At 46.6% G+C, this 26,528-nt stretch overlaps 9 protein-coding genes across 14 annotated transcripts; 3 read left to right on the forward strand and 6 right to left on the reverse strand.

Moving 5' to 3' along the window:
- Positions 1–2,495: 2,495 nt before the first annotated feature.
- Positions 2,496–5,572, reverse strand: BDBG_05965 (pre-mRNA-splicing factor CLF1). The gene is made up of 2 exons (XM_002623745.2): positions 3,496–5,572; positions 2,496–3,381 (listed from the first exon to the last, which is right to left on the reverse strand). Exons 1-2 carry the CDS (start codon positions 5,278–5,280, stop codon positions 3,127–3,129), a joined length of 2,040 nt encoding a protein of 679 aa, XP_002623791.1. The 5' UTR covers positions 5,281–5,572; the 3' UTR covers positions 2,496–3,126.
- Positions 5,573–5,575: 3 nt separating this feature from the next.
- Positions 5,576–8,170, forward strand: BDBG_05966. Of its 2 annotated transcripts, none has more exons than XM_002623746.2 (2): positions 5,576–6,020; positions 6,130–8,170. In XM_002623746.2, the coding sequence occupies exons 1-2, from the start codon at positions 5,679–5,681 to the stop codon at positions 7,639–7,641; spliced, it is 1,854 nt and encodes a 617-aa protein (XP_002623792.1). In that variant the 5' UTR covers positions 5,576–5,678; the 3' UTR covers positions 7,642–8,170. The 2 variants fall into 2 exon arrangements, with proteins under 2 accessions (XP_002623792.1, XP_031579262.1); XM_031722383.1 differs by having other exon boundaries at positions 6,101–7,935.
- Positions 8,171–8,302: 132 nt separating this feature from the next.
- Positions 8,303–10,278, forward strand: BDBG_05967. 2 transcript variants are annotated; one of them, XM_031722384.1, is made up of 3 exons: positions 8,303–9,358; positions 9,492–9,687; positions 9,951–10,278. In XM_031722384.1, the coding sequence occupies exons 1-2, from the start codon at positions 8,815–8,817 to the stop codon at positions 9,662–9,664; spliced, it is 717 nt and encodes a 238-aa protein (XP_031579263.1). In that variant the 5' UTR covers positions 8,303–8,814; the 3' UTR covers positions 9,665–9,687; positions 9,951–10,278. The 2 variants fall into 2 exon arrangements, with proteins under 2 accessions (XP_031579263.1, XP_002623793.1); XM_002623747.2 differs by lacking the exon at positions 9,951–10,278 and having other exon boundaries at positions 9,492–9,809.
- A 234-nt stretch (positions 10,279–10,512) lies between these two features.
- On the forward strand, positions 10,513–16,556 carry BDBG_05968 (U-box domain-containing protein). Of its 3 annotated transcripts, none has more exons than XM_031722387.1 (7): positions 10,513–11,354; positions 11,418–11,598; positions 11,654–11,842; positions 11,895–12,509; positions 12,580–13,880; positions 14,108–14,321; positions 14,386–16,556. In XM_031722387.1, exons 1-5 carry the CDS (start codon positions 10,938–10,940, stop codon positions 13,446–13,448), a joined length of 2,271 nt encoding a protein of 756 aa, XP_031579266.1. In that variant the 5' UTR covers positions 10,513–10,937; the 3' UTR covers positions 13,449–13,880; positions 14,108–14,321; positions 14,386–16,556. The 3 variants fall into 3 exon arrangements, with proteins under 3 accessions (XP_031579266.1, XP_031579265.1, XP_031579264.1); XM_031722386.1 differs by having other exon boundaries at positions 12,580–13,641; positions 13,752–14,321; XM_031722385.1 differs by having other exon boundaries at positions 12,580–14,321.
- Positions 14,661–15,785, reverse strand: BDBG_05969 (uncharacterized protein). The gene has a single exon (XM_002623749.2). It carries the CDS (start codon positions 15,370–15,372, stop codon positions 14,974–14,976), a length of 399 nt encoding a protein of 132 aa, XP_002623795.1. The 5' UTR covers positions 15,373–15,785; the 3' UTR covers positions 14,661–14,973.
- A 257-nt stretch (positions 16,557–16,813) lies between the features above and the next one.
- Positions 16,814–17,029, reverse strand: BDBG_17345 (uncharacterized protein; the record flags this gene model as incomplete). Its single annotated transcript, XM_031725088.1, has 1 exon — positions 16,814–17,029. One exon carries the CDS (start codon positions 17,027–17,029, stop codon positions 16,814–16,816), a length of 216 nt encoding a protein of 71 aa, XP_031579267.1.
- A 535-nt stretch (positions 17,030–17,564) lies between these two features.
- BDBG_05971 (beta-lactamase) lies at positions 17,565–19,017 on the reverse strand (the record flags this gene model as incomplete). The annotated part of the gene is made up of 4 exons (XM_031722388.1): positions 17,565–17,690; positions 17,802–18,395; positions 18,486–18,853; positions 18,924–19,017. The coding sequence occupies 4 exons, from the start codon at positions 19,015–19,017 to the stop codon at positions 17,565–17,567; spliced, it is 1,182 nt and encodes a 393-aa protein (XP_031579268.1).
- A 1,093-nt stretch (positions 19,018–20,110) lies between these two features.
- On the reverse strand, positions 20,111–23,713 carry BDBG_05972. Of its 2 annotated transcripts, XM_031722390.1 has the most exons (9): positions 23,418–23,587; positions 22,602–23,297; positions 22,504–22,524; positions 22,382–22,439; positions 22,237–22,296; positions 21,846–22,131; positions 21,665–21,759; positions 21,301–21,584; positions 20,289–21,190 (listed from the first exon to the last, which is right to left on the reverse strand). In XM_031722390.1, the coding sequence occupies exons 2-9, from the start codon at positions 22,689–22,691 to the stop codon at positions 20,600–20,602; spliced, it is 1,485 nt and encodes a 494-aa protein (XP_031579270.1). In that variant the 5' UTR covers positions 22,692–23,297; positions 23,418–23,587; the 3' UTR covers positions 20,289–20,599. The 2 variants fall into 2 exon arrangements, with proteins under 2 accessions (XP_031579269.1, XP_031579270.1); XM_031722389.1 differs by having other exon boundaries at positions 20,111–21,190; positions 22,602–23,713.
- Positions 23,714–23,906: 193 nt separating this feature from the next.
- BDBG_05973 (adenosylhomocysteinase) lies at positions 23,907–26,503 on the reverse strand. Its single transcript, XM_002623753.2, has 7 exons — positions 26,433–26,503; positions 26,246–26,332; positions 26,047–26,179; positions 25,858–25,984; positions 25,176–25,777; positions 24,680–25,118; positions 23,907–24,596 (listed from the first exon to the last, which is right to left on the reverse strand). Exons 2-7 carry the CDS (start codon positions 26,282–26,284, stop codon positions 24,584–24,586), a joined length of 1,353 nt encoding a protein of 450 aa, XP_002623799.1. The 5' UTR covers positions 26,285–26,332; positions 26,433–26,503; the 3' UTR covers positions 23,907–24,583.
- Positions 26,504–26,528: the final 25 nt, after the last annotated feature.

A 26,528-nucleotide genomic window follows, 5' to 3' on the forward strand; every position in this document is an offset into this window, starting at 1 on the left:
CGGATGTGATTTATGTGCATGCGCAAAAATACCCTCAAGAGCTCGCATTGGCATCCCCAAACTATGGAAGCAAAGGTCAAGAATTCCAGGGGTACGATTGCTTTGCGTAGGGAACGCCTTGCATACGCAGTAGATATGCCCACCAAATCTTGAAGACCTGCGATTGATCATCCCCTCCCACAAAAGAGAAAAATTAGAGACACCGAAATCCAGGACGCAAAAAAAAAAAAAAAAAAAAAAAAAAAAAAAAGTCCCCGTCAATGTTATGCATCGACCTGGTTCTGTATCCACCAGCTGCAAACGGGTTACACAATCACAAAATCACGCCTCGTCCTTCCCCCCTTCTTCTCTGCTCCCTCCCTGCCCGCCGCTGAGAAGAAAAATCATAGCTTGAAAAAAAAAAAAAAAAAAAAAAAAAAAAAAAAAAAAGTAAAGGAATAAAGAAATAATAAAGGGATAAGATAATTTCACTCGGCGGAAATGCAATGCTGTTTGTTGCAACTGGATCGCTCGTACGCATTTGCCATTCCTGTTTGGCGCAACCATTGGCTCCATGGAAATAATGATGGGAGAGACCGCTCCTCCTCTATACTTTTCCTTCTCATCAGAGGGAGGATGTAAGTAACAATAATATAATAATAAAAGAGACATTAGCATGTTTTGTGTGAGCGCCTAACCAAAGAAACCTGTTGGATGAATGACGACATCAACATCGAAACGCAACCGCCGCTGTGTGGTTGGAGCACGGGTTGGCCCGAGTCATCTATCCAGAAACTTTACTGCGTAATCAGGAAGGAAAATAATGCAAGTCAGGAAAAAAATAATAATAAGAAGAAGAATAATAATAATAAAGCCCAGATCAAAACGTACAAAAGATTCTTTGATAGTCCTTTCTTGCTTTTGATTCTTTATGCTTGATGATCAGTTGACTCTCTTATCAGCTGGGTTTATTCAGATCATTTCTTGTTAACTGCTTAAATACAGGAGAAGACAACCAAATTGTGAATGGAAAGCCGCAAATCATGGCAGCCCTAGCAAACACAAGCGTAAAGAGAAACGGGTAAGACATGCATTATTATTGGCAATATTGGTGTTTTCTTATTTCTTCTCACACATTCCATCAGGTAGTTAACTCACAATTTCGATAAAGTTGCCATGTAGTTATATCCGTAAACAAATTTCGGAAAAACAAAGAGAGAAGGCATATTCCCTCCCCATGAGTATGTATGTATTACATGCCAGCCATCAAAGGAGCCCATCCGTATGTATGTACGGAGTAGTAGGCCTGAGGAATGGACGCCCTTGCAAGCAAGGGAGCAAAGAGAGGAAGCAAGAGAGATGAAAACAAGGGCAAGAAATCGGATATCCAAGAAAGAGAAGAGAATAATAAAAAAAAACCCCTCTGCTTCCTTGCTCTCGCTCCCTCTCATTCGTCACTGCTGGACAGAACAAACAAAGGGAACCTCTGATCCGGCTGATCATCTTCGCAAGGCCCAACCAGGAGGAGGCAAAAGGAAAACGCACACCCCTAACTAACTCTCTAAGCTGAGCCCAGAAAATCGAATACCTGCCAGGGCCGCCCAAGCAGTAGTGACCGCTTGACGGGCGATAGGGAAAAACTTAGGTAAAAGAAAAAAAGTGCCTAGTTTAGCCAACCAACAACATACATAATTCGCTTGTGTGTTGTGTGGTCGTTAAATAATAATAATAATGCAATCCCATCCCGCATTTATTATTCGCGCAGTGAGGCAGACCATTGCCACCGCCATTTATCACCAAAGAGCCAACCAACCAATGCTTAAACTCTGCTTCTCCTTCTCCCTTCCCGTTGCACAGCTCCTTGATTATTATTATTATTGAGAGCTGAAAGAAAGGACGTTGAAGCGTTCAGACAACTCCAGGTTTAATTGTTTTTGCGTGTTTCTTTTGCCCCCCCCCCCGGGCTAACTCCGAGAGTAAATAATTGGGGCAAAACCAGCCTGCCTGCTTGTTCACCTTTCAGCGACTGATTTTTGATAAAGGAAGCTGAAAAAAGACTCGAAGGCCGGACACACATACCCGTATTTATGCGAACGTAACCTTTTCACCCATCATGGTACAGTAGTAGTACATATATATTATATATGTACAGTACAGTGCATTCAAAATACCTCGCGACTTCGCGTGGAGGACTGTACGTACATGTACTATGCCCTTGCCTTGCCTTGCCTTGCCTTGCCTTGCCTTGCCTATACTTACTTCTCTGTTGCCGAGTGCATAATATCTAAGAGAAAGTATCGGCAAATGCACAGCACAGGCCCAGTGCGTTGATCAAGAGGGGCGAAAAGAGCATACAAGTGTACCGTACCGTACCTGCGGCATCGTCACCGCGCATTATTAGTTACATACAGCATGCAAAATATCTCTTTTTGAAAACCTCGTCAAACCAGCCAGACAACTAACATCTGTGCCTGAATGTCTCCCCCCCCCCCCCCCCCCAACCCAACCACTAGGCTCAAGTTCGTGATTTCCTTCTTTGGGACTAGTCGTTTCGTTTCGTTTCGTTTCGTTTCGTTTCGTTTCGTTGGGTTGGGTGGGGTGGGGTGGGTGGTGTGAGTGTGTTAAGTGCTAGTGAGTGGTTTTAAGTCACACGTCCATAGAATAGCCGGGCGCCTCCTCCTCCTGAGCACTCAACCTCCAACCGGTGTTTGATGAAGCGACGGATTACTGGCGTCATTGGCAGGATTGCGGGGGACGGGGTAATTTCTTTTACGACAAATGTTGCAGTGAAGGATGAGCTTCAAGAAACGTTGGTTGGGATGGGATGGGGCATTTGTAGTTGGTTGTACTGTACATATGTTGAGAAAAGGAGTTTTTATAGATGGACGGAATTGATGAATTTTCGAAAGGTCTGAGATGATGGGTGGCAGATGGATGATGATTACTCTGTAGACTGATGTGAGTAGTGATGTGATGGAGGAACATAACATTGACATATTGTCCTTTACTTTTCGGAATAAAAAGAACTCAACAACACAGGCTACATACGCCTTGAGGTTACCCATAAAGAACGGCCCGCTAAACAATTTTGAATAATAGAAACAAAACACGTCCATCCAACTAAAACTCTTCCCGCCAAATGTGCCTTCATGCCTCTCCTTTGCCCATACTGCTCGCCTGCTGTTTCTTCCATTGGTGTGCTCTCTGCAGAATCTGCGACAACTTGGCCGACGACTCGTCGTCTGCGGGGAACATGTAATCCATGTATTCTTCATAGCGATCATCATCCAGCTTGCGTCGCTTCTTAACCTTGCTGGGCATCTGTCGCTCGATCTTGGTGATGTCATCCGGTGACCCGTGCGTCTGCTCGAAGGACTTCCATGCATTAAGCAGAGCGACTCGCTATAATGTTGGGGAACGTATGGTTAGCTTTCGTCATAATTTGACCCGTGATTTTGAAAAAAATGGCGGGGACAAAAAAAATAAAAAAAAAATTGAAAACACGCATAGACATACCTCTTCTTTCATCTCCTTCTCCTTAAATACGTTATGCGCCCGCTCAAAGACCTTCCGAGCACGGCGCTTAGCCTCTTCGCTAACCGGTTTCTCTTCCTCTTCCTCTTCCTCCTCTTCTTCTCCTTCAGGTATATTGATTTCGAATCGCGCGTAATTTATCCAGACCTTGACGTGGTCTGTCTTCTCAAGGAGGCGTTCGTACAACATCCTAGTTCTATCGTACTCTCCCTCGTACTCTTCGAAATCGATATACGACTTCCATAGAAGCTCAGGCATGTCTAGGACTGGTTGGGAAATGCCTAACTCATATATAGCGCGTGCTCGGTCAATATCATCTAGCCCCCGCTCCAGTTCTGCAAATTTTATCCATGCTTGACAATTTGCAGGATTCCATTCGATTTGCTTCTCGAATAGTTTCCTACATCGAACAAACTCGAAAAGCTGTCGTTCTAGATCGATATAGCCCTTGAATAGCTTGTCCTTTGGGCAGGCACCAATCGCATGGCCCAGGGTCTTTCTCGCCGCCTGAAGGTCCATCTGCCGGATTTCGAATTGGGCCTTCATCAGCCAGATCTTCGCGAATGTGAATTTTTTGTGGGGGATCAGTTTTATGCATTCTTGGTAAATTTGACGAGCGCGTTCCATGTCCTTGGTTTCAAGTTCTTCCCAGAGAGCGTAAAATATCCACAAGTAAATGTACCGACGCCAGTGTCGCTTCTCTTGTGATGGGGGAATCTGTGCAATCGCGCGCTCATAGACATCCCGCACGCGGTCCACATCACCAGATGTCTCCTCCAATCTAACAAAGTCAAACCATATATCGTAGTTTTTCGGATTTTCTTTGATCTGTTCTTCGTATTGGACTCTCCGTTTCGCAAGAATGACATCTTCAACTCCATCTCGATCACCAAACTGTTTCTCGAAGGTGGTGTAGGCTTTATGTAAAGCCATGGATTTCGACCGTGGTAATCTGTCCAGAGCATATTTATAGATCGCCCTGGCCCGCTCAAACTCCTTCAGTTTAGCTTCATATCGAGCATAGGCGATAAAAAGCTTCTCATCCATGAAGTCTTCACCCAGAGTCTCGATAGCCAGGCCGTAAACCTCCCTCACCAAGTCACTTGTTCCATACTCTTCCTCAAACCGTGCCCATTTAATCCAATTTTTCGGCTCCGGGTGAACAACAGTAAAGCGCTCGAAAATCGCGCGCACCCGATCGAATTCATTATATCGTTTTTCAAGCTTAATATAAGCGCCCCAGGCGCCTTCATCGGGCTCCCATGACATCCAGCGCTCAAACACTTGACGTGTTCCCGCGATGTTACCCAACATCTCTTCCATATAAACATATTTATACCAAAGTTTATCCACCCGGGGAAGAATAGTCACAGCGCGGTCAAGCAGGTTCCGTGCATGATTGATATTCCTCGTCTTCATCTCAGCTTCAATGTAACGAATCCATAATACCACAGCTGTCGGGTCAACGTCCAAGGCCCGCTCGAACACCGACCTCGCACGGCGGAATTCTTTCTGTTCCAATTCCCATTGTGCATATCGCATCCAGTTGTTCATGCTAATGCGATTCCGCCGCACATAGTCCTCGAACTCTTTGCGTTTCCGACCTTGGTATTCATGGAGCTCTTCTAGATCGGCGAACCGCTGCGTAGGAGCTTGGAGGGCGGGTTCTTGTCGGTCGACAGCTTCTCGAAGGAGCTGTTCAGCAGATATCTGCTGTGGCGCCGGGGCCTTGTTTTTGACCCTCGGAGGGCCTCTTGATGCCTCCATTTTGGGTAGAGGAGATTGAAGGTAGCGGATGGTACCGTACCGGGGCCACGCGGGTTGAGCTTTTTGAGGAGAGAGGAAAGGGTCGTAAAAATCACGATGGCAATAAAAATATCTATCTCCCTACAAGCTGCTCCAATACAAGGAGAAGGAGAATCCAGAGGGTGGACAGCTCGGTGTCGTCGAATTTGGATGTCGCGGCGAAAAGCGAGCAAGCCGAGCGAGGTGGAAAGAAACATTTGCGCTATTGGTATGAAAAGGTCACCGGACTTTATTGCTCCCAAGCTACTTTTAAACAACCAGCAAGCTCAACTCTCGACACTTTTTGAAGAGGCACCACACCTACTCTCAGTTCAGGTTGTTTTGTTGAATTTCTATACTCGATCTAGCTCAAAGTCACCATGGTGACTCTAGCAGACGAACTATTGAACGATTTTGAGGAGTCTGGCTCTGAGGATGAGGGCAAGGTGGCCAACACTCTGTTCCCCGATAGTGTTGGGGAACCCGATTTGGATACTTCTGCGAAAGCTCGAGGCGAAGGGATGGAGCTGGACGGAGACGAAGAGGAAGGTAATGATGATGAGGCGGATGTGGATGTTGCCATAGACCCAACTGGGAAATTAGCCAAAGAAATGGGGGAAGCTGAGGCGACCAAGGCGAAGGTCGAGAAAATGCGACTCGGAGCCGTGAGCGATGTACGAAGCGTGGCAAGTTTAATGAAGACACTCCAACCGATTCTAGATGTAAGTTCAACTTCTCACAAACCACATATGTTCTGTCTTCTGCGATATCTGTGTTTACATTGGATGTTCTGGACAAATAGACCTGACCTTTCGCTTTGCCCCTCGACAGAAAGTATCCTATTACCAATCGCTTCCACCCGACAAAAGAACGACGGCTATCGGTTCGATCGAGGATAATCCAGAGTATCATCTACTTACTGAGGCCAACTCCCTTTCAACTTCGATCGATAATGAGATGATTCTAGTCCACAAGTTCATTCGGGATCACTACTCTACTAGATTTCCAGAGCTAGAAACTCTCATCACAAACCCGTTAGACTACGCGAAGACCGTGGCAATTTTACAAAATGGCCCGCTCGACGATATCAAATCCTTGTCAACCTCAACGGATAATCTAGTTGGCGCGACTCTGAGATCCGTTCTCGATGGACCTTCCTTGATGATCGTCGCAGTGGAGGGAACTACAACCCGTGGCCGAGAGTTGTCCCAAACGGAACTCGAGACTGTTTTAGACGCATGCAAAATGATGCTATCGCTTGATAGAGCTAAGGGGATCCTAACCGACTATGTTCAATCGCGAATGAATGTCTTTGCTCCGAATCTAACGGTCCTCATTGGATCCCTCACTGCTGCACAGCTTCTAAATTATGCTGGAGGTCTTACAGGGCTTGCGAAGACGCCTTCCTGTAATATTCCGCCTTTGGGATCAAAAAAACAAACAGGGACTGGCTTTGCAACTAATGTTGGGGTGAGACACCAAGGGTTTCTGTACCACTCACCGATCATCCAGGAAATCCCGAACGACCTGAAGCGGCAAGCGATGCGTATCGTATCCGCCAAAGTGGTTTTGGCCGCTAGAGTCGACCGAGTGCATAGTAGCCCCGATGGATCCACAGGAGAAGAACTGAAGCAAGCGTGTTTGGATCGGCTTGAGAAATTAACCGAGCCCCCTCCAAACAAGGGTCCACGTGCCCTACCTGCACCTGATGATAAACCGTCTAGAAAACGTGGCGGACGAAGAGCACGAAAGGCGAAGGAAGCGACCGCGATGACAGAGATCCGCAAAGCACAGAATCGTATGGCGTTTGGGAAAGAAGAAAAGGAAATCGGATATGGTACTGGAGAGGGTACGAAAGGCTTGGGTATGCTTGGTCAGGAGGATCATGGCCGGATACGTGCAAGCCAAATCGACCAACGAACCAAGGCTAAGCTCAGTAAATCCAATAAGGGATGGGGGGCTGCGACTCCTATCGGGGGAACTGCTTCTTCACTGCGAGGCTTTGGACAAGGCGCCGGAAATGCAACAGTATTACGAGCACAGGGACTCCGTACTGCTGGCGTTGGGCCGTCTCTTGGTGCCGGTGCCGGAATAGCCAGCTCGATCGCCTTTACCCCAGTCCAAGGTTTAGAGCTGGTCGATCCTAAGGCTCAAGCTGAGCTTAATAGGAAGCGGAAGGCGGAGGAGGATAGATGGTTTAAGAGCGGGACATTTACACAAGTTGGGAACCAAAACAATGGAGGTAACTCTAGTGGAGGATTTAAAGTTCCGGAATTGCCGCGGAAACGGGTTGATACTGGTGATACTAAGATGCCGCCGCCGCCCCCTCCGACAAACAAATAACCTTAGCTCATTATGACCTCTCTCCTGACTTTTGTGTATCATTACTTAGTTGCTTGTTCTTCCTTCACGGTTGCTCTGGGAATATAAGGTGGGGATGGCGCATTATTCATGTCACTGTTTGGGATGCACAGTGTGATACCAGGCGTTATTCTTGTCAAAAAAAATATTATGTTTATACAGAAAGAGTTTGATGTACTGTATACGAAACTTCCTGAGAGGGAAAAAAAAAAACATAATTTTTTTCAATCTGAAATTGGATGTGTGCGCTTGAAGTCGCCAGAAAAAAAAGCCCAAAAGCAATAAAAAAGCCTGGAGGTTTTAAGATGGCGCATCCAGGTGCTGCTCTACTCCAATACATGGGTGTTTATATGTGTAGCAAGGATGACGAGGTCAAGCACAGCGAGCGACACATCCCGTCACTGTCCCTCTCTCCATTCCTAGATAGGTATCATTTCCCAGGTTCGAATGTCGACTGACTTGATTTACAGACCCTCCGCCCCCCCTTCGGAGGTCAAAAACTGGGATCCCAATGCATGTGGCGTCCATTGTGCGACTGTTTGAAGGCCTGACTTTGCCGCTACCAGCGTGCCATGTGCAAGTTTGATGCAAAATTGCGACTTTGTCTGCGGGAACATGAGCCCTCCCTTTAAGTGATAGAAAAGCCCTGAGAGGCCAAATTAGTGAATGCACGGAGTAGTTACTGTTGCACCATATATCTTAATTATGAGCCAATTTTTCTTTTTGTCCGCGCCAAGGGAACAACAACAACAACAAATGCATTGCTGTTGGGTCGAGGGAGATTTTCATCTTCCGGCCATCAAATTGAGAAGTGCGATGTGAGTCCTGATGCCGTGCGTCTTGTCAAGACTTCCTCGGGTTTGTTTTCAACTCCACTCCCAGGCTAAGCTCCGTGTGTGCTTTCTTTGCTTTCTTTGTCTTTTTTTCTTTTCCTTTTTCTTTCTTTCTTTCTTTCTTTTCTTTTTTTTTTTTTTTTCTCTTCTTTCTTTTCTTCATCGTTTTGCTTCTCGCTGGTATTTTCAAGCTGCAATTTCGGTGGAAGTTTCTTGCCTTAGCGGTCAGTGCTGAGTATTGGTGGATTCGGAGACCAAATATCTATTCCAAGCATCATTATTCTGTGCTCCTCTTGTTGTCGTCGTCATTGCAAACGCAGCTATGGGATCGTTTCACTATGGCGCGAAACCTATCTACCCCCTAAAAGTCCCTGTCTTTCACCACAGTCTTGTAACAGATGACTCTGACGCGCTCAAATTCAAAGCCGCCTCGTTCCTCCAACTGCAGCAGGGGATCAAGTATCAAGAAGCCGCTTCCTCAAACTCGTATCTCATCACTTCCCCTTATAACCAGGAGGGCCACCATCTTGATCTCCATACGCTTGAGCCTTCCAGTCAACTTCTCGCTAAGGCGCTGACGGTTCTCAAACCCATTCGATCTGATTATGCAACAGCGGAATATGTCGAGTCCTTCAACTGGCAGCTTGTGATGGATGTGCTGAGGGATCTGGCCGCTGCAGAAGGGTATGAGTGGAAGGAACAGTCGTTCCACGTCGTGACGTTTCGATCCGTTCTTCTTCCAACGGCAGATCCGGGCAGGCTCACCGAGCTCGATTCACATTCACACGAGGAAGCCACTGCCAGCGGTGGACTGTTGAAATATTGGTTTGGGACCAAGGATGAGAAATTGAGGAATTTGGCGACCTGTAAGTGGAAGTTGATTTTTATATTTCCGTCCTTTCGGGTCTTTCTTATATATCTCTGCGAAGGACATTGTGTCAATGGAGTATTCTATTCCGTTTATTTGGGTTTGGGCATCCACTCATTCTCCCACGTTAGGTATTTGGCGAAGCAGAGAGGACGCGAGACGTGGCGGATTAGGACCCTGGCACGGAAAGGCGATAGCAGCCGCGCGAGAATTGTACCAAAAGATTGAATTTAAAACTTTGAAGTTGGTTATTGCCGACGGGGTTGAGCGGTGGGATATTGTGGATGAGAAGAATGCAGCTTGAGTAAATGCTTGGCTATGAGGAGGGTAAGTTAAAATCTTCATTAGGCTAACCTGCCTGTTTCTGTCAGCGACTTTCGTGTCTCTCATTGTCGGTATTATTCCCCTTTAGCAGTCCACATTCATTGCATGTTGGAATTGGATCATGGAGTATACTTGTAGAATTTAAGCTTTCTCGTTTATGCTTCCCAACTGAATGCTCTCTACTCTTTTCATCCCCCATAGGTTAGCTCTGGGAAGGTTAATAATCATTGCGGTTACAGTAAACCATGCTCACTACGAAATTATAGGAACTTAATAGTACGCGTTTAGTTTTGTAGGTTGTGTAAGATCGTAGCTCTGATCGTAGCTCTGATCGTAGCTTTGATCGTAACTTTGATCGTAGCTCTTCCTAGCTACATCATCCCTTAGTGTTAGAAGCACAGACAGGTTGCATGTGCTGCTCACACATTTTTGCAGTAGTTAAGTCTGGCGCTGGGAAAGAGCCCAAAGCTCCATCTGTATATTTGCCAGGAAGATTTGAAGCCAACATCAAGCTCTAATGCTTCAATCTCATCAGTCCTTATAGGCTCACAATCAGTTTTTTTTAACTCTAACAATTGGAAAAGAGTGGAGTTATCCTGGGTTTCGGCGCGCCAGCCAGTGTGCTACAAATTCCTCAGCAGTTGGGCAAACAAGAGGAAGAGAGTTTTATAGGCGCGCTTGCCACAATAATAATGGTTGACAAGCACAGCACAGCCCCAGACAGCCACATGAATTTAACTTAACCTTAATTGAGCCTCACCATCAACATCCAACCAATCGCAACAACGGGATCCCAGAGGCCCAACAGCGTAGAGCCTACAGACTACACTCAAACCAGACAGCGTCACCAGCATATGGCCAGTAATCCAAGGACCCTCTACAGCATCGCACGAATGGCACAACGGCGTTGACATGTAGGTGCGTTAGCTTGGATCATTGCATCCTTACTGTACTCCGTACTCCGTACAGTCCCAGCACAGCCAGAATTGCGGGGGTTCCTTCGCGCGAATAATCAGGCTGCTTTGATCATGGGGGGCATCGCATGTATAGCCTGTTGCCTGATGGCCTGGAAGGACTTCTTAAATGCCCGTCTCCTTCTCTTAAATCAATCAGCATGTTGCTGCTTGGGGCAAGTATTCTTTTGCTGGTTTACCAAAAACCCTTTTCCGTAATAGAAGCATTTTGGACTTGTCTATACCGTTCTGAACCTTTTTTCCCTTAACCCTTGAAAAGAGACATTCAACTACGGTAACATGGATCCTGCTCAGTCAGTGGCATCTACTGAAGATGATTTCGAAATCATTGATGACCAAATTCCAATCCGCTCCCGCCCGAGCACAGGTACCAATATTGCCGGAGAACGGAATCCCAATGAAGTGGCGGTTCAACTGCATCCCCTGCCAGACACCAACTCTATGATACTCTCCGTTCACCCTCCACTGCATCCTGAAAAGGAACTCCGTCATGTTCCGTGTGACATTGTCCTTTGCATTGATATCTCCTACAGCATGTCGTCGAGCGCTCCCCTGCCTACGACTGACGACTCAGGAAAACCCGAAGACACCGGGTTGAGTGTCTTGGACTTAACCAAGCATGCTGCCAGGACAATAATTGAAACACTCAACGACAACGACCGCCTCGGCGTTGTGGCTTTTTCAACTGATGCTGAGGTAATTTCGAGTTGGTCATGGCCGGTTTAGCCTTTAACAAGCGTTATTAATAGTTTGGTGTAGGTCGTCTACAAGATATCCAATATGAACGAAGACAACAAGAAAGCAGCGTTGAAAGCGGTGGAAGCTCTGTGGCCATTATCTTCAACGAACTTATGGCATGGATTAAAATTGAGCCTGGAGGCGCTTGAGGAGGTAACGCCCATACCGCAGAATGTTCAAGCTCTTTATATCTTAACCGATGGTATGTACAGGATTGTGCGGAGTAGGGTACCTCACGCTAATGCATCTAAATTCAGGCATGCCAAATCATATGTGTCCAAGGCAGGGGTATGTACCGAAATTACGTTCCATTCTGCAGCAGAAGGATCGCCTGCCAATGATACATACATTCGGGTTTGGCTACTACATTCGCTCAGGTTTGTTGCAGGCGATTTCAGAGGTCGGCGGCGGAACTTATTCCTTTATCCCGGATGCAGGAATGATAGGTACGGTCTCTCCACACCTGTCGTTAGCATGCACCTTCTTATATTCGAACAGGTACCGTCTTTGTCCATGCTATTGCGAATCTTTACACGACTTTCGCGACTCAAGCAATGATATCGATTCGGACCTCGGGTTCGGTAGAGATAGCGCAAGACGAAGGTAGCAAAACGGGTCTCGGACTGTATGAGGAGTCAACAGAGGACGGCGCTCTCGCAGTGACCGTTGGCAGCTTGCAATACGGCCAGTCTCGCGACGTAATTATCCGGATGAAAAATGCAACAAGTAAACCGTCGACGGCCCAAGCAACATTAACATATAATTTCCAGGGGAATGCTAAATCAGTCGCTTCTAGCGAGCAGATACTCTCTCAGCGCACATCTCTTCCAGCTCATGTTTCCGGCTATCATTTGTCTCGTGCGCGTATCTGTGGCTTTTTGAGGACTCTCTTCCCTCTCCGGCCAGATAAACAGTATGCCAGTCTTACTAAAGACCAGCTTGAGAATGCAAAGCAAGAGCTGGATTCCATAATCAAAGAAATAAAACAGCTTGGATATACCGACGAAGGGAATGGTAGCCTAGTAAGGGATCTCGCCGGTGAAGAACCGGAAGGCCAAATTAGCCTTTCCATCTCGACTCAAGCCAACTATGAGAAATGGGGCAAACACTACCGTGAGTACCTCCTCCTTGTTTTTGCTATACCAATCCGTTTATGGGCTGTATTGACTGTATCTTCAACCAGTGCTTTCTCTTCTCAATGCGCACATCCGTCAGATATGCAATAGTTTCAAGGATCCCGGACCTCTTGAATATGGCAAGAACTCCCCCTTCTTCTGCCGGTGCCGTGAGGAGCTTGATACCTGTTTTGATAATCTTCCCCCACCGAAGCCATCGATCATCCAGAAGACGCGTGATGGGACAGTTGTACCCCGCGCGTCTTACGCAATGTCTCGATACAACTGCAGGAACAATCCTTGCTTTGCCGGCCATTGCAACATCCGCCTTTCCGAAGGGAACGATAGCGTACCGATCGAGAATCTTCGCGCAGGGACCAAGGTGTGGACTCCGTGCGGCCCGCGTCGCGTTAGGGCCATTTTGGCTACAGCTGTCAAGGACACTGTCGTCTGCAATATCGGCTCTTTAATCATTACTCCATGGCACCCAATCCAGGTAGCAGGAGACTGGATGTTCCCCTCAGATGTATCAGAACGGAACACCCCATTCTCGGGCAAAGTCTACTCCATATTGCTTGACTCTAGCCCCGACTCGGATGCCCATGCGATCATGGTAGAAGGGCATGTCTGCGTCTCACTTGGTCACGGCGTCCGGAGTGGTAACGATGTTCGTGCACATGCCTTCTTTGGCAGCTACCCCAGTGTTGCTAGGAGCCTGGCATCGCTTCCCCGTGACGTCAACGGGGTCTTGAGATGTTCAGGGGTGAAACGAAACCCATTAACAGAGTTAGCTTGTGGATTTATTGGTGAGGGAAGATCCCGAGTAACAATAAACAAAAATTCCTTCAGGAGATCCGTAAAAACGGGGCTTCACTATCGCTTTCGCGCTCCGATGACGTCGGCCTCAAGCCGACGAACCGCTTGTCTGGTTTTTTAAAGCTTGAGGAGCAAATCTATGCTGAACGGGATTATTTGTTCCGCCGAGGAATGCGGTGCCGGGAAGGGCAGGTATTTCAATTATGATTTATAATAATTTTGTCGAGCATGGAATATCCTGTTATATCAGGACCAAACGCTGGTCTAAAAAGATGTGTGGTGTCATAGGATTCGCCACACTGGCAGATTTCGCAGTGAGGTTCCCGTCCTTTTGATATGAATTATGTTGGATTCAAGTTTTAATTCAAACGTGCTACCTACCCTACCCATTATTGTTTCTAATGTAACCCATATCTGTCTGTAGTGTGTTTCTGAACCCTATCTCACTGAGCCTTCACTATCCGCAGGATATTCGATGACCAACAGATATTTTTGGAAAAAACTCAGCGGTTAGATCGTTATTTTTCTGGATCTAGGACATAAATTCAATGAAGTAAGTCCAGCCACCTTCATGATCTCTCTCGTACATACCTAAGACTCCATGGGCCTGTATGAGGTGGCCTTTGCCTTGAGGCTGCCTACAGTCAAATTACCCAATTAGATTTTTGTGGAGATAGATAGTTACAAGGCAAAATCAGATCACCAGTTCACTCTTCTGATACTCTTCCAAGGTGGGCTCTGTTGAACATGTTGTGTAGCACTAATCCTATAAATTCTCAGTCCTGGTCCATTATCCATATGGCATTTAGCTTTCTGCACTGCTACTTAGCGCGCCCCGCCGCCAAGCAACTCAACCTCCATAGCTTCATCCTAGGGCTACTACTGGGTGGACCACACTCTACCATACCATACCACTAGAGATTCAAGGTCCTTTTTCTAGCTCGAGTGTCGGAGAGGTGGGAAATGATTTGATAGGTGCTAAAATTAGCAATCAGTGCGTCCCATATTTCTCTCGGATAAAGGGGACTGTTGCAGATGAATGGCTAACCCTGAGGCAGTCCCTCTCCCACACATCGAGAGCCAGCCCTGACAGATGTTATCTGACATGTCTAAGATTTGTATCTGCGCTGCCCCATATGCAGCCTTACGTGTCTGGGTTAGGGGCTTTTCCGGGATTACTGGAATGGAACCGCAGACATGCTAGGATCCCGATCGAATGATACTTCATGACTTGGATCCTATGAATTCCGCGAATCTAATGGTGATGTTTTCCGTTGGTCTTCAGAGCTACTGGTTCACAGCAGCTTTTCTTACTTTGAAGGTGGAAAGAGGGTTGGCGAGGAGAAAATATGGTTCAAAATATGGATGAACTCTCTAAATATACATCAAGTAAGGAAAGGACAGAATAGGAAAATGATTCCGAAAAGAGAATATGCTAACTCCCTCTCGCTACCGATGGTTTCAATGGACAATGTCCAAACAATTCGAGTAACACATCTTAACCAAAGCAATCCGAGAACTTCCATGATTCGCAAATATCAAATTTTAAACAAAACGCAAACGAAAATGAATCGCATCCCTACTTTCCCACTTCCTTCCAAAAGAAATAAAAACATGAAAAGAATCCTCCTCAACCGGCCATTCCCTTACTCCTTTCCGCATGTAATGACAGTGCCGCGCATGTCACGGGGTTTGGCCTCGTCTCTGTCGTCGTCCAAGTCTTCAAAAGTGTCGCGATAGTTAATATCCGCAATAAGAGCGTCATGTTGATCTTTAATCGTGCAGTAACCGCCTCGAGCAATCTTTGTCAGCTGGACGCTGGAGGCGAGAAGATGGCCATGAGAGACGACGTGGGTGTCCCCGAAGAGCTCGACAACGTCTCTGGGTTTGTTATCAAGCGGGATCATCTTTGAGCCCGAGCGCCCGGTTAGGTCGTTTGTTAGCTGGACTCTGACACTGTGGCTTCTCTGGGTGCTGCGACGTGTGGGAGTGGCAGAGATGGAAGTGGCAAGGAGGCCAAGGACAACGGCGAAGGAGATCTGCATTTTGAAGATTGAGGTATATGTGTTTCTTGTCTGATGAATATGTAGTGTTTGGAAGGAGGCGTGGACGGTTGAGAATTCTAGGAGCAGAGAAGCTTATAATATTGCTGGAAGAGGATTTTTTTTTTTTGGATTTCTTTGATGCTGCTGCGATTGGAGTTCTGGTTCTGTGATGATTATTTCTGATTCTAAAGCAGATGCACGATGTCCTTTATATCTTTCTCTTCGGCAGCTCCATGTTATTAAAGGATCCATACTTTGCGCAGCCGGTCAGATTCCAGTGAGGTAGGATTCTCATCAATAATGCGCCCACGTATTTTTGGCGATCTTTACCCAAGATTTAGCCCATTGTACAGCCTTCGCTCCTAATTGATAGACTCGCTGTCAAGCGGGGTGTGCAAGACCTTCCCCCCCTTTAGTAACATTAGAGGCTAAATCTACGCTAGATCAACGCTCCCTAAGAGAAATACAGCGGCTGGTAATCTGATCGTTCAGCTCAAACATGGGTGCGATGTGACAAGAAGTGCAAACGGGGATTTGCGATTCCCATTCAACCTTGGCGTATCCCTTTAGGAGGTTCGTTAATTCAGCCGTGCAGCCAGTCCGCGCCTCGTCGAAAAGCCGCGGAACTCAGCTCACGGTGATTTCAATTGGTTCTGCGATGTCATAGCCACGCTCCCCACTAGAGGAGATTTATCCTCTCTAAGTCGGACCTACGCTGAAAGTGGAATTGGACGGTCATCAGCACTCTGAACCAGAAGCCAAACTTTTGGTAACTACGGGGTAGTTTTGCTGGAGTCAGGCCAGTTCCATTACTGTTCTATTTTCTCATTCCGTGCAGCTTACTATGATAGAGATTCGGGACTTGGCTCGCAAACATATCATCATCAACAATCCAGCTTAGCCGTATTGGATGTAAGTTATCAGGACACTAAGATATACAATTATTGGCCAGCAATGCAACGGATCGATTTACTAACTTCTATATCAGCGAAGATCTGAGGAATTCGTAATGAAATATCTATTTTGAACATCCAGCTGTACAAAATTGAGATAGGGACCGTTCGAGCTCATAATCTCCTACAACCCGAGGAGGGAGCCGATATGGAGCTAGATTACAGCGTACCCGATCAAACAGATAGAACCTTCCATGCTGCTGTTAGTGATGTTATTGTGGTCAGGGTTCCTCATTGTAATGCTTTAATAATTTAATTATTCATGCTTAACTATCTATGAATGTAAAGTATGGTTTTGTTTAACAACTTGATATTTATTTTTAGAAGGATTTCACTCCATTCATGTGCTGCTGCGAAGTCCCGGCTTCAATTCATTGGACGCCTTCTATTACTCCATTAACTTATCTACTAACCCTCGACTTTCTGGAGTTGATGTCATTTGTCCTCTGATAATTGTAGCTAAACAATTTCTAATCTCCACCTAATCTCTAGCGCATCGCCGGACGCTCAGCCTTGCCATCTGACCTCTTGGACAAATGGAGGAGGAAATGCGCTCTAAACCTATCTCGACTTAGTCGGCGAATTTTGGATCTATTTTTGGTAGCTGATTGTGATCTCCATCTCGAAGGATTTACATTAGGATTCAAAATCCCGCTTGTGGAGAGGCGGGCTGACGGATGGCTTCGTTCAAAGTCATATTCCATTGTATGCTGGAGGATTCTGCATAGCCAGCATTCAAAGAAGAGCTGTCAGGTAGAGAGCTCTTTACTATGGTTCATGTACGTAGTTCTATTCCTGGTTCACGACGGGAGCTTGCTGTAAAATGTTTAGATGTTAAGACCGAAGGTAGGAAGGACTGGATGCGGGGCGGGTGCATTTAGTTATCAGTTCGTCCCATAGATCAATGAGCGCCGTCTGCCTATTGTCCTCTGAGACTCAATTAAACGAGATACTGCCAATTCATGTCATCAAAAGCAAATTGTCTTCGTATTGCTATTTACCATTCAGCCGTTAGAAGATACGGTCCGGAGCGCCTGAAAGATTGATCCCATTAGCCGAAGTGAGGTTCCGACATCAATGCTATATACAGCTGGTGCTTCATAGCTGACCTGAGGAAAAGAGGTTTAAGGGCCCGAGCATCACCAAGCCTCCCGCGCCCGCGCCCTCCAGGGGCTTGAAATATTGAAACAGTTAACATCAGAAAGAGACTACTCAGTTGACCGATGTCGCTTGAGGTAATCAAGCGCCAGAATGTTGGAAGATCATAGCTTCGAATTTACTGAACAGCGAGACCGCTTCAGCATCATAATAGCCAGCGAGCTGGGTTGCGGAGAGTCCGCACGTTCCACGTTCGCGATCAATCCACTAGAAGGGAAGTGATGATCCAACGTTAGCATTGGAATAATTGTGTTATGGGATGGATTCGTTTGTTTGCATTCTAGGATTTCCCCCCCCCCCCCCGAAAGCAAGACTTACCCAATAAGTATTATCAAGTCCATGCCAGTTAATTGCCCCCTTCAAACGCCTATTTGGTATGTCTTCTGTCGCCAGGACACCACCTAGCGAATGGTTCCAAGTTCTATTCCCTGGCACACCATTTGTCATAGCCACCTCAGTCCTGCTCGAGTGCATGTATTGGATGAGATGACTATTGTCGTGGAGCTGGGGCTCAAAAAGGATCGAAAGTGTTGCAGACGATAGCAGTTTGCCATCGTCTTTTAGGACGGAGGTTAGGAGTTTGATGTACTCTGCTGCAGTGGACCAGAGTCCATGGCCGCCAAATTCATCAGCAGGTTTGAAAATCGGCTGGGTTTCTACCGGTGTAGGTATAAGTTCGCCTGTCGGAGCTCGGGCTGTTGACTCAGCCTTAGTCGCAGGAATATGACTGCTCTGGGAAGGTCTGAGTGTGGTGTGTTCCATTCCAAGTGGCTCGAATATATGCGCTCTGAAGTAGTTTTCTAATCTAATCCCTCCATGCAAGCGTTCGACAGCTTTTCCCGCCCAATCGATTCCTGCGCCATAGATCCACCCCTCTCCAGGTTCAAACAGCAACGGGTAGACAAGTTTTTCCTACTCAGTTAGTCTTTTCTTGATATCAATCGTCCCAGACGTATGTTTAACAGAGGATGATAGTCTTGGGAGTTCTGGAACTCAACTCACAACTGGAGCCAGCCCCGTTACTGGCTTTGTCTTCGTTGCCTCCCTCCACTTTACCAATGGTGGATGCCAGGAGTCATAGCCAAGCCCGGATGTATGGGAAAGGAGATGGCGATAAGTTATCTTCTTCTCTGCCTTCTTTATAAGAGGCTCTCGTGTCCCTTCATCGAAGCCGCACAAAATATCTGGATCCGCTAGTTCAGGAAGGATACGCCCGACATTTTCATCTAAACCGATGAGCCCCTTTTCAAAGCATTGCAAAAGCGCGATTGAAGTCACGAGCTTTGTGCATGATGCAAACCAAATTGGAGTATCGACAGTGAACGGTCCTTTATCGGTAAAGCCAAAACTTTCGGAGTACAAAGTGTCCCCTTTTTTGGTAGCGGTCAGTACTTGATCTTCCTATATTGAACGGTTATGGGAAAGTTGAGAGAAGCTCACCGTTTTTATCAGCTGCGACCAAAGCAACCCCAGGCAGAACACGATCCGGTCCGTTTGCAGTCAAACACCGGGCGATTCTGTTGAAAGCTTCCATATTTAAACTAATCCTTGTCTAGTTTCCTGTTCAGAATTTTTTCCTCACTCAACCTTCAAATCTCGAGTCGAAAATTTATAAATCAAATCAAATCAAAATATAAACGATAAAGTAAAAAAGAAGACAAGGAATCTGAAGGGGTTAATATCTGGAACGGAATTGGTCTTAAATATATGTATTTCCAATGCTGCAGTGGGATCGCGCGAAGGATGAGCCTATTTGGTATGCTTAGAAATAGAACCGTTCAGCCCCCACCACGACGCCGGAATCTTTTATTTATGAGCATCTACCAACGATTGGGAATCCAGAAATCAAGACATCCCGCAGGGCGTGCGTGGTGAGATTCGGACGCTCCCTGCTGGCCGGCGAGTTTGCATACCAGTGTGGATGGTGCTTACTGCAAACTCGCCGATGTTGATGTCGGAATGAATTTTTCGCAGCCACACATCGACGACTCAGTTTTAAATGCGAAATAGTTTAAATCGCGGGGTGTCCATGACTAGTGTCATGAGAAAGATGACATCGCAAAGAGTGAGACGACCAGTATAACTAACTTAGCCGCAAATGCCCAAAGATAACTATCAGGAGTTTCGCAGACAAGGCCAATTGTCCGTGAGCTAGAACTGTATCCAGCCCGGTTCAGTTTATGTGCAAATTTCCCCTGGGCGGTCTATGGAGTGAGGTTCGCAAAACGGGATCCTAGAACAGGGGAGCCGATTCTCCTGGAGGCTGTTGGCTCTCTGTGCTAGTATGCCGTAGTTGAGGGCGTGTATTCCTTGTGATCCAATGAATGCTCTGCTCCCTGTGAATACGCGGGTCTGAAATTCCCTTCTGATGACACAGATATGGGTCTGGCATTTGGTCACCAAAGAATATTGGGGCGAGGATGCGGGGCTCCATTGAAACCCATGGAGGGGAAGAAGATGCAACAATGTTAAAAAACGGTTCGTGAAGTAATGAAACACAAGGCTTCTCATATCAATCCCACGTTGGTCATAACGATAGGGCAGGAAACCCCCCTTGGATTGAGAAAGGTAACCTGAGGTTTTGGCCCTCCAACCTCATTGCGTCTAGTGTCATGAATTGTTGGTGGCTGGAACCTGGTGAGTCTCATAGATATGTCCGAGCTGATGTATTTTCATGGCAGATTCGGTCGCTCCGTCCCACTGCGCCAATTTAGTCTCAGAGTTTATTTCAATCCCAGACAATTCAAACAAAACAAGGTATGTTAGCTTCCTGTGGTGGTGGCCCGCTGGTGGGATAATAAATAAAGCCTGCGAGATCATCGTGTGTAAGTCTTGCTGAAAAATATACGTGAGATGATTAAAACTAGATAACACTAAATAAATAACCAGAAATCTTGAACATCAAACCAAATTTTTTTCCGTTCCCATTGTGCAAGCAAGAATTCCAACTTGAGAAAAAGGTGGGTTTGGACAAGGATGCCCTTCCTTCGTTGACGCGGCTCCCACTAATAAACATGTCATTTTTGCTTAAATTCAAATTCCCGGGATTAAAGTCAAATCGAAGCATAAGTGCTGACCTTCACCGAATACCCTTATTATTATCATGCCTTTCATCCTTAGGATTCATATGCCTCAGCTCCCCCGGACAGATCGCGGACTTTCATTTTCCCTTTCTGCGACGCGATGGTGCCTCCGCAGAACAGTGCCATCGGGATCGCGGAGGCGAAGCAGATCAAACCAAGCGCCAAGTTCATGCCCGCCCACCCGACGCTGGTGATGACAAAGCCCCCAATTATCGGACCAAGAAGCTGCCCAGCAGCAAAAGCCATATTATATAGTGCATAGCCCTGGCCCATGGCACTGGGCCCTGAAAACAAGACGGGATCTCTTTCCTCTAGCTCATCGACCGCGTGCGAAATTTCTGTCATCGTGATTACCTGAACGACCGTAATTGCGAGACCAACGAGGACGAGCAATGCGCCGAGAAGTACCTGTTGTCCCGTTGTGTTGTGCTGCACGAGCCGGAGAAGGATGAGTGGGCCACCTGCAAGAGTGAAGCCAGACGTCCCGAATATGCGCGATCCCCAACGGTCCGCACCCTTCCCGATAACGACGCCAAAAAGGCAAGGAAGGGAGAAAATGAGAAATAGAATTCCGGTCCCGCTTGGAGTCCAGTTGAATTTATCCATCACGAATAAGGGAAGTGTCTATATATGGCCAGATATCTTTAGCCAAAAAAAAAAAGCATCATGACTTGGGTATTATATTCTACTTCAACTGAGGGTACTCAACAGAGGGTAGATGTCGCAAAACTTACCGTTTCGAATGCGGTCCATACAATTGACTGAATCACAGTTGCAAACAAATTAACCAATATCCGGGAATCCTTGAGCAGGTGGTATATTATGAGTGTTTTCGTGGTATTAGGCTGCGAATTGCCGTTGGTTGCTCGTTGGATGAGTGGGGATTGTTCGTCAATGGTATCTTCTGAATCAGAACCTAGAGATTGAGTTCGACTCGACGAGCCCGGCGGGGATGGGTGATCGCATGTCTCTGTGTGATTTCTAGCTCCTAACCTTTCCCGCAACAACCTGCTTGCAACTATAGTCCTCCAGATTTAGCCTCCGATATTGTACACGGGTGATTTTGTACGCGGGTGATTATGTAGAGGCTAAGCATACCCTTTTTCTCGATCATAAGAAGCCGCAGCACGATATCGATGCATAATAACGCTATCGGTACCGCAAATGCTGCATAATAGCCTGCCTTGGTAAACCTACCGCAAGACTTTGGTTAGATGGGTTTTCCGCTAGGGGCCAAGAGGGGACAAGGACAAAGCGAAGATAGGATTAAGGCACATACATAACCCCTCCTACAATCGGCCCGAACAGCACGCCCCAAGTCAATGCGAGAGAGACATATCCCATTGCTTGCCCAATTCTTTCCTTGGGGACGCTATCAACGGCCAACGCCATGCCGACCGCACCAACTGCACCACCCGAAAGCCCCTGCATAGCTCTTGCAACTATGAACAAACCTAGAGACCGTCCGACGAGGAATAGCGAGGTAGCCAATATCATGGCAACCAATCCAATAACGAATGGTAGTTGCCGACTCCTACTACGATCCGCGAAGTAGCCGAAGAGCGCTGATCAAAAGACAGAGAGCATCAGACTGTTAGCATATTTGTAAACTTCCAATTTATGCTACAGTCAATCATAGTCAGTTGCAAATGAAGTTATCATCCACTCACGAGATCCGACGAGGAACGTTGCGCCATATGTTGCTAAAAGAATCGAGACCCATTTCTGCACTGTAGGTCATTGTCTGTTAGCAAGATATTTCCACTTGGGTCTTGACGAGCGTAAAATCACAATTTTGGCTCGATTTCTACCAACCTTCTTCATGCGGAACACCTGCGCGGTCTGTAAGTGCCAGCGGCACAATTGGGACAATCTGGGGTAGCAGAGTCAGGAGTGCCGTCCGTTATGGAGAGAGAATAAAATACTGGAATACTAACCACTCCATATACAAGAGTATCCTGTCCATCTGCGTTAGTCACACAGTTTCCGTACATCAAAAAAAGGCTATTGAGGATTAGGGGTGCGGAAAACTTACAGTGAATAATGCCGCAGAGACAACGAGCAAAATAAACCCTTCCGAAGATCGAAACGAAAGGCCCCAGGGCAATTTACTTCCGTGTGCCATGATCGTCCTCCGTACCGGCCAATTCCTGTATAGCTAGCTACCTGGGTCCTGGTGTACGCTGGTGATAGAAGTTTATCGAAGGAATGACAGCATTAAGAACTAAACAGCTTCACTTAAAAAGGCATAACGATATCAATCTAACATATCAAAGAATTTCTCACACTCTCATAACTCGATGGGGTAGACTGAAATGTCAAGATGTCTGAGGCGAGAACTGTTTATCAAGAAAGAAAAAGAGAATGAATTCGCAAACGGACGGATTTCACCCCGCTCTGCCTTGCTCCCTTTCTTGTGTAGCTGCACTCCCAATCTGGTTACGTATCTCACACATTGAGCTTCAGCTTGTGTGGCGCTGGAATCCTGTCATGAAGAATGATTTTCATTGGAGCATTGCCCTCAGCGAGGCCGAGGATGTTGCTTATAACGGGAGCAACATTGAGCGGCATCTTTCCTACGCTGCGTACGGAGTAGATCTATTGCAGAGCGAACTAAAGTACTCCGTACAGCTGCGTATATACGCTATATACAAAGATCGATCGGCCACAGTCCGATTTGCAGTCCACCAATGGTGTGCACCAACACGACCAGGGCCACCGCGGTCGTCCACTAAAACACCAATAGTGAGCTAGGCTCGAAATATCGCTGCATGCTACTCAATTTTGGTTCTTCTTTAGCTCTGCAGGCATGAAAAAAGCAATATTGGCTGGAAATGTACGCAGTATGTACTCAGCGGGTAAACCAGCCAATTATTTTCTCGCTTCACAAGAGAAGTTTTGTGAAACAAGAATCGGCAGGCAAAGATCCGTAGTTAACTTAGGCCCGGATGAAATTCTCGAGCTCGAGTAGAGGAAGGCTTATCAGATTCTCGTGTTGTGGCGTCGCAAAAATGATTCAATCCCTGGCTGAGCGTCTGTTATTAAAATGTTACACAGTTTGGGAGCTGAACTCGAACAAGAATATCCAGATATTATTTTTTTGCCATCCATGCCCGCCAATTACGACAGCCTGAGCATTTAGTACTGGTTGCTGATGGCATGAAGATTGTATGAAGATTGTGTGAAGAATGTGTCAGGACTGGATCTGTCTGTATTGTTGGAATTTCTCGTCCTATATACTTCTCGGCTGCAGAAGGCAAACAGAATGCAGCATACAAGTAGCTGCAGATATCCGCGAGAGAGATGTGTTGTATGTACTTGATGATGGAGATTTCGAGTATTTTCGCTTCATACTTTTCATTTAGGAGGCTGAACGAAAGATTATGAACTTCTTGAGCATTCATGGGGCTTTTCCCGTGATATTTGACAACCAAAGTCCCTACTTGTTTTCAATCGACAAACGCAAAAGTTGCGGGTTACAAGATACAAGTTGCTATGTTGAAATCTTGAAATTTATTTTTAGAGGGGGAATCTTATTAATGACCCTCCAGGATTTCCTTGGAGCCCCGGGGGGGTTTAGAAGGAAACGTGGCTCCGAGAATATAGAATAGCGTTGATGCTTTCTAGAACGTCTGAGTTGCCCTTGTTGAAAACCATCAACTGACACAAATAAGAAGGGGACAAAATAAACAACACAAGTCAAAAACACCAACGAAAAATAGAATAAGTTAAAAAGAGTATTATTTACCCGACGCGCAAAAATATGAACCAAACTGAAGGAAGTGAAAAGAAAAAAGAAAACAGTAACCCCATATTATGCGAATTTGACAAGTTTTGCCGTTGAAGGACAAGTGCTTTTAATATTTCCTGGGTCCCGGGTCTAAATGATGGACTAATAGTAGCCCTGCGATTTATTCATAACATCGTAGCCTCATGTTGAAATGTCTATGTGTCATGCATGCACACCCCAGCATATTGCGCAGTTGTATATGCACCGAAAAATAAAAGAGAATAGATTTAGTAACGGTAGCTGTCGAGGAAAGGAGTCAGTCAGCATATGTTTCTTCAGTAGTATAAAAGCAAGGCAAAGTTCTTTTGGGGGGGTTAGCTCACATCTCAGCCTTGAAAGGACCATCGATCTCCAAGCCCAGATATTCTGCTTGCTTGGGCGTGAGCTTGGACAGCTTGGCATTGACGTGCTCAAGGTGCAGAAGAGCAACCTGCTCATCGAGAACCTTGGGGAGGACGTAGACACCGATATCTCGCTTGCCGCTGGTGATGCCGAACTCGACGTACTTCTTGCCAAATTCTTCATCTTGAGACTTGTAGAGCAAGATCTGGGCAAGGACTTGATTGGAGAAGGAGCAAGACATGACAAAGGAGGAGTGGCCAGTGGCACAGCCAAGGTTGACCAATCGGCCCTCGGCAAGGAGGATGATGTGGCGGCCGTTTGGCATTAGGAAGCGGTCGACCTGGGGCTTGATGTTCTGGACAGATTTGGCGTTGGCCTTGAGCCAAGCAACATCAATCTCAATGTCGAAGTGACCAATGTCTATGTTCGTGTTAGCAGAGCTGACCAAAATAATAGCCTTGCCCAAGGATTACTTACTGCAAACAATAGCGTCATTCTTCATGACGGAGAAGTGCTCGCCCGTCAAAATATCACGGCACCCAGTGGTGGTAACGAAGATTTGACCAACTGGGGCAGCCTCCTCCATGGTGGTGACCTGGAAACCAGACACAGCAGCCTGAAGGGCATTGATAGGGTCGATCTCGGTCACAATGACACGGGCACCCATGCTGTGCAGGGCCTGGGCACATCCCTTTCCAACGTCGCCGAACCCAGCAACAACAGCAACCTTCCCAGCAATCATGACATCAGTGGCACGTTTGATTCCGTCAATGAGAGATTCTCTGCACCCATAAAGGTTGTCGAACTTGGACTTGGTGACCGAGTCGTTAACATTGACAGCGGGAACAAGAAGCTCTTTGTTCTTCAACATTCTGTACAGATGGTGAACACCAGTGGTAGTCTCCTCTGATAGTCCGTAGCAGTCCTTAAGCATCTCAGGGTACTTCTTGTGCACAAGACCAGTCAAGTCACCACCGTCGTCAAGAATGAGGTTGAGGTGCTTTCCATCTTTGAATGCAACCAGCTGTTGTTCAAGACACCAGTCGTACTCCTCCTCGGTCTCACCCTTCCAGGCGAATCTGCACGCATAACATGTAAGAGCCCATCCCATGGAATAAAACAGATAAAAACGGGGAAGCTGGGAAAGTAATAAACTTACACAGGGGTTCCTGAGGCAGCAATGGCAGCCGCAGCGTGATCTTGAGTGGAGAAAATGTTGCAGCTGGTCCAAGTGACTTCAGCACCAAGGGCCTTGAGCGTCTCGATCAAAACGGCGGTTTGGATGGCTAACGGCCAAACATCAGTTAACAGGTGGTCAAATTAATAGATGCAAGAGAAGTGGACGTACTCATATGAAGACATCCGGCAATGCGAGCACCCGCCAATGGCTGGGATTCGGCGTATTTGGCACGAATGGCCATGAGGCCAGGCATCTCCCCTTCGGCGAGTTCAATCTCCCGGCGGCCGAAGGCGGCCAATGACTAAAAAATAAAGTGGTGAGTCCAATCGATCAATTGCCCATGTCATTAGTAGAGCAGATTACTTACGATGTCAGCAACCTTGAACTTGTGGGCTGGGGCGGTCATGATGGCTGTGTTTGGGTTTGGTAACGGAAGGGGAAGCGGGGTAGTTTTCTGTAAGCGATCAGTCAGTTGGGGAAGCTTGAAACCCAATTGAAGAATTTATATATGTAGCCAAGTTAGAGGTAGGTAGTAACGAGAGTGGGAGACGTACCTGAGGAGATAATAAACTAAGGATATGGAAGAAAGAGGAGGTATATCGAGAAAGGAGACGTTAGGGATGAGGTTGTTGAGGTTGATGCCATTTTTT

This window comes from Blastomyces gilchristii (assembly GCF_000003855.2).
Source record: "Blastomyces gilchristii SLH14081 genomic scaffold supercont1.12, whole genome shotgun sequence".
NCBI lineage: Eukaryota > Fungi > Ascomycota > Eurotiomycetes > Onygenales > Ajellomycetaceae > Blastomyces > Blastomyces gilchristii.

What these genes read in the sequence shown, in the direction of transcription:
- BDBG_05965 (XM_002623745.2), bottom strand. Translation starts at nt 5,280, where the DNA reads ATGGAGGCATCAAGAGGCCCTCCGAGGGTCAAAAACAAGGCCCCGGCG. An exon ending in AGAAGGAGATGAAAGAAGAG is followed by an intron (nt 3,382 to 3,495) that starts GTATGTCTATGC and finishes CCAACATTATAG; the next exon opens with CGAGTCGCTCTGCTTAATGC.
- BDBG_05966 (XM_002623746.2), top strand. Translation starts at nt 5,679, where the DNA reads ATGGTGACTCTAGCAGACGAACTATTGAACGATTTTGAGGAGTCTGGC. An exon ending in CACTCCAACCGATTCTAGAT is followed by an intron (nt 6,021 to 6,129) that starts GTAAGTTCAACT and finishes GCCCCTCGACAG; the next exon opens with AAAGTATCCTATTACCAATC.
- BDBG_05967 (XM_031722384.1), top strand. Translation starts at nt 8,815, where the DNA reads ATGGGATCGTTTCACTATGGCGCGAAACCTATCTACCCCCTAAAAGTC. An exon ending in ATTGAGGAATTTGGCGACCT is followed by an intron (nt 9,359 to 9,491) that starts GTAAGTGGAAGT and finishes CTCCCACGTTAG; the next exon opens with GTATTTGGCGAAGCAGAGAG.
- BDBG_05968 (XM_031722385.1), top strand. Translation starts at nt 10,938, where the DNA reads ATGGATCCTGCTCAGTCAGTGGCATCTACTGAAGATGATTTCGAAATC. An exon ending in CCCGGATGCAGGAATGATAG is followed by an intron (nt 11,843 to 11,894) that starts GTACGGTCTCTC and finishes ATATTCGAACAG; the next exon opens with GTACCGTCTTTGTCCATGCT. An exon ending in GAAATGGGGCAAACACTACC is followed by an intron (nt 12,510 to 12,579) that starts GTGAGTACCTCC and finishes ATCTTCAACCAG; the next exon opens with TGCTTTCTCTTCTCAATGCG.
- BDBG_05969 (XM_002623749.2), bottom strand. Translation starts at nt 15,372, where the DNA reads ATGCAGATCTCCTTCGCCGTTGTCCTTGGCCTCCTTGCCACTTCCATC.
- BDBG_05972 (XM_031722389.1), bottom strand. Translation starts at nt 22,691, where the DNA reads ATGGCACACGGAAGTAAATTGCCCTGGGGCCTTTCGTTTCGATCTTCG. An exon ending in TCTCTGCGGCATTATTCACT is followed by an intron (nt 22,525 to 22,601) that starts GTAAGTTTTCCG and finishes GCAGATGGACAG; the next exon opens with GATACTCTTGTATATGGAGT. An exon ending in AGGTGTTCCGCATGAAGAAG is followed by an intron (nt 22,297 to 22,381) that starts GTTGGTAGAAAT and finishes AATGACCTACAG; the next exon opens with TGCAGAAATGGGTCTCGATT.
- BDBG_05973 (XM_002623753.2), bottom strand. Translation starts at nt 26,284, where the DNA reads ATGACCGCCCCAGCCCACAAGTTCAAGGTTGCTGACATC. An exon ending in TGCCGGATGTCTTCATATGA is followed by an intron (nt 25,985 to 26,046) that starts GTACGTCCACTT and finishes TTTGGCCGTTAG; the next exon opens with CCATCCAAACCGCCGTTTTG. An exon ending in GCTGCCTCAGGAACCCCTGT is followed by an intron (nt 25,778 to 25,857) that starts GTAAGTTTATTA and finishes TTATGCGTGCAG; the next exon opens with ATTCGCCTGGAAGGGTGAGA.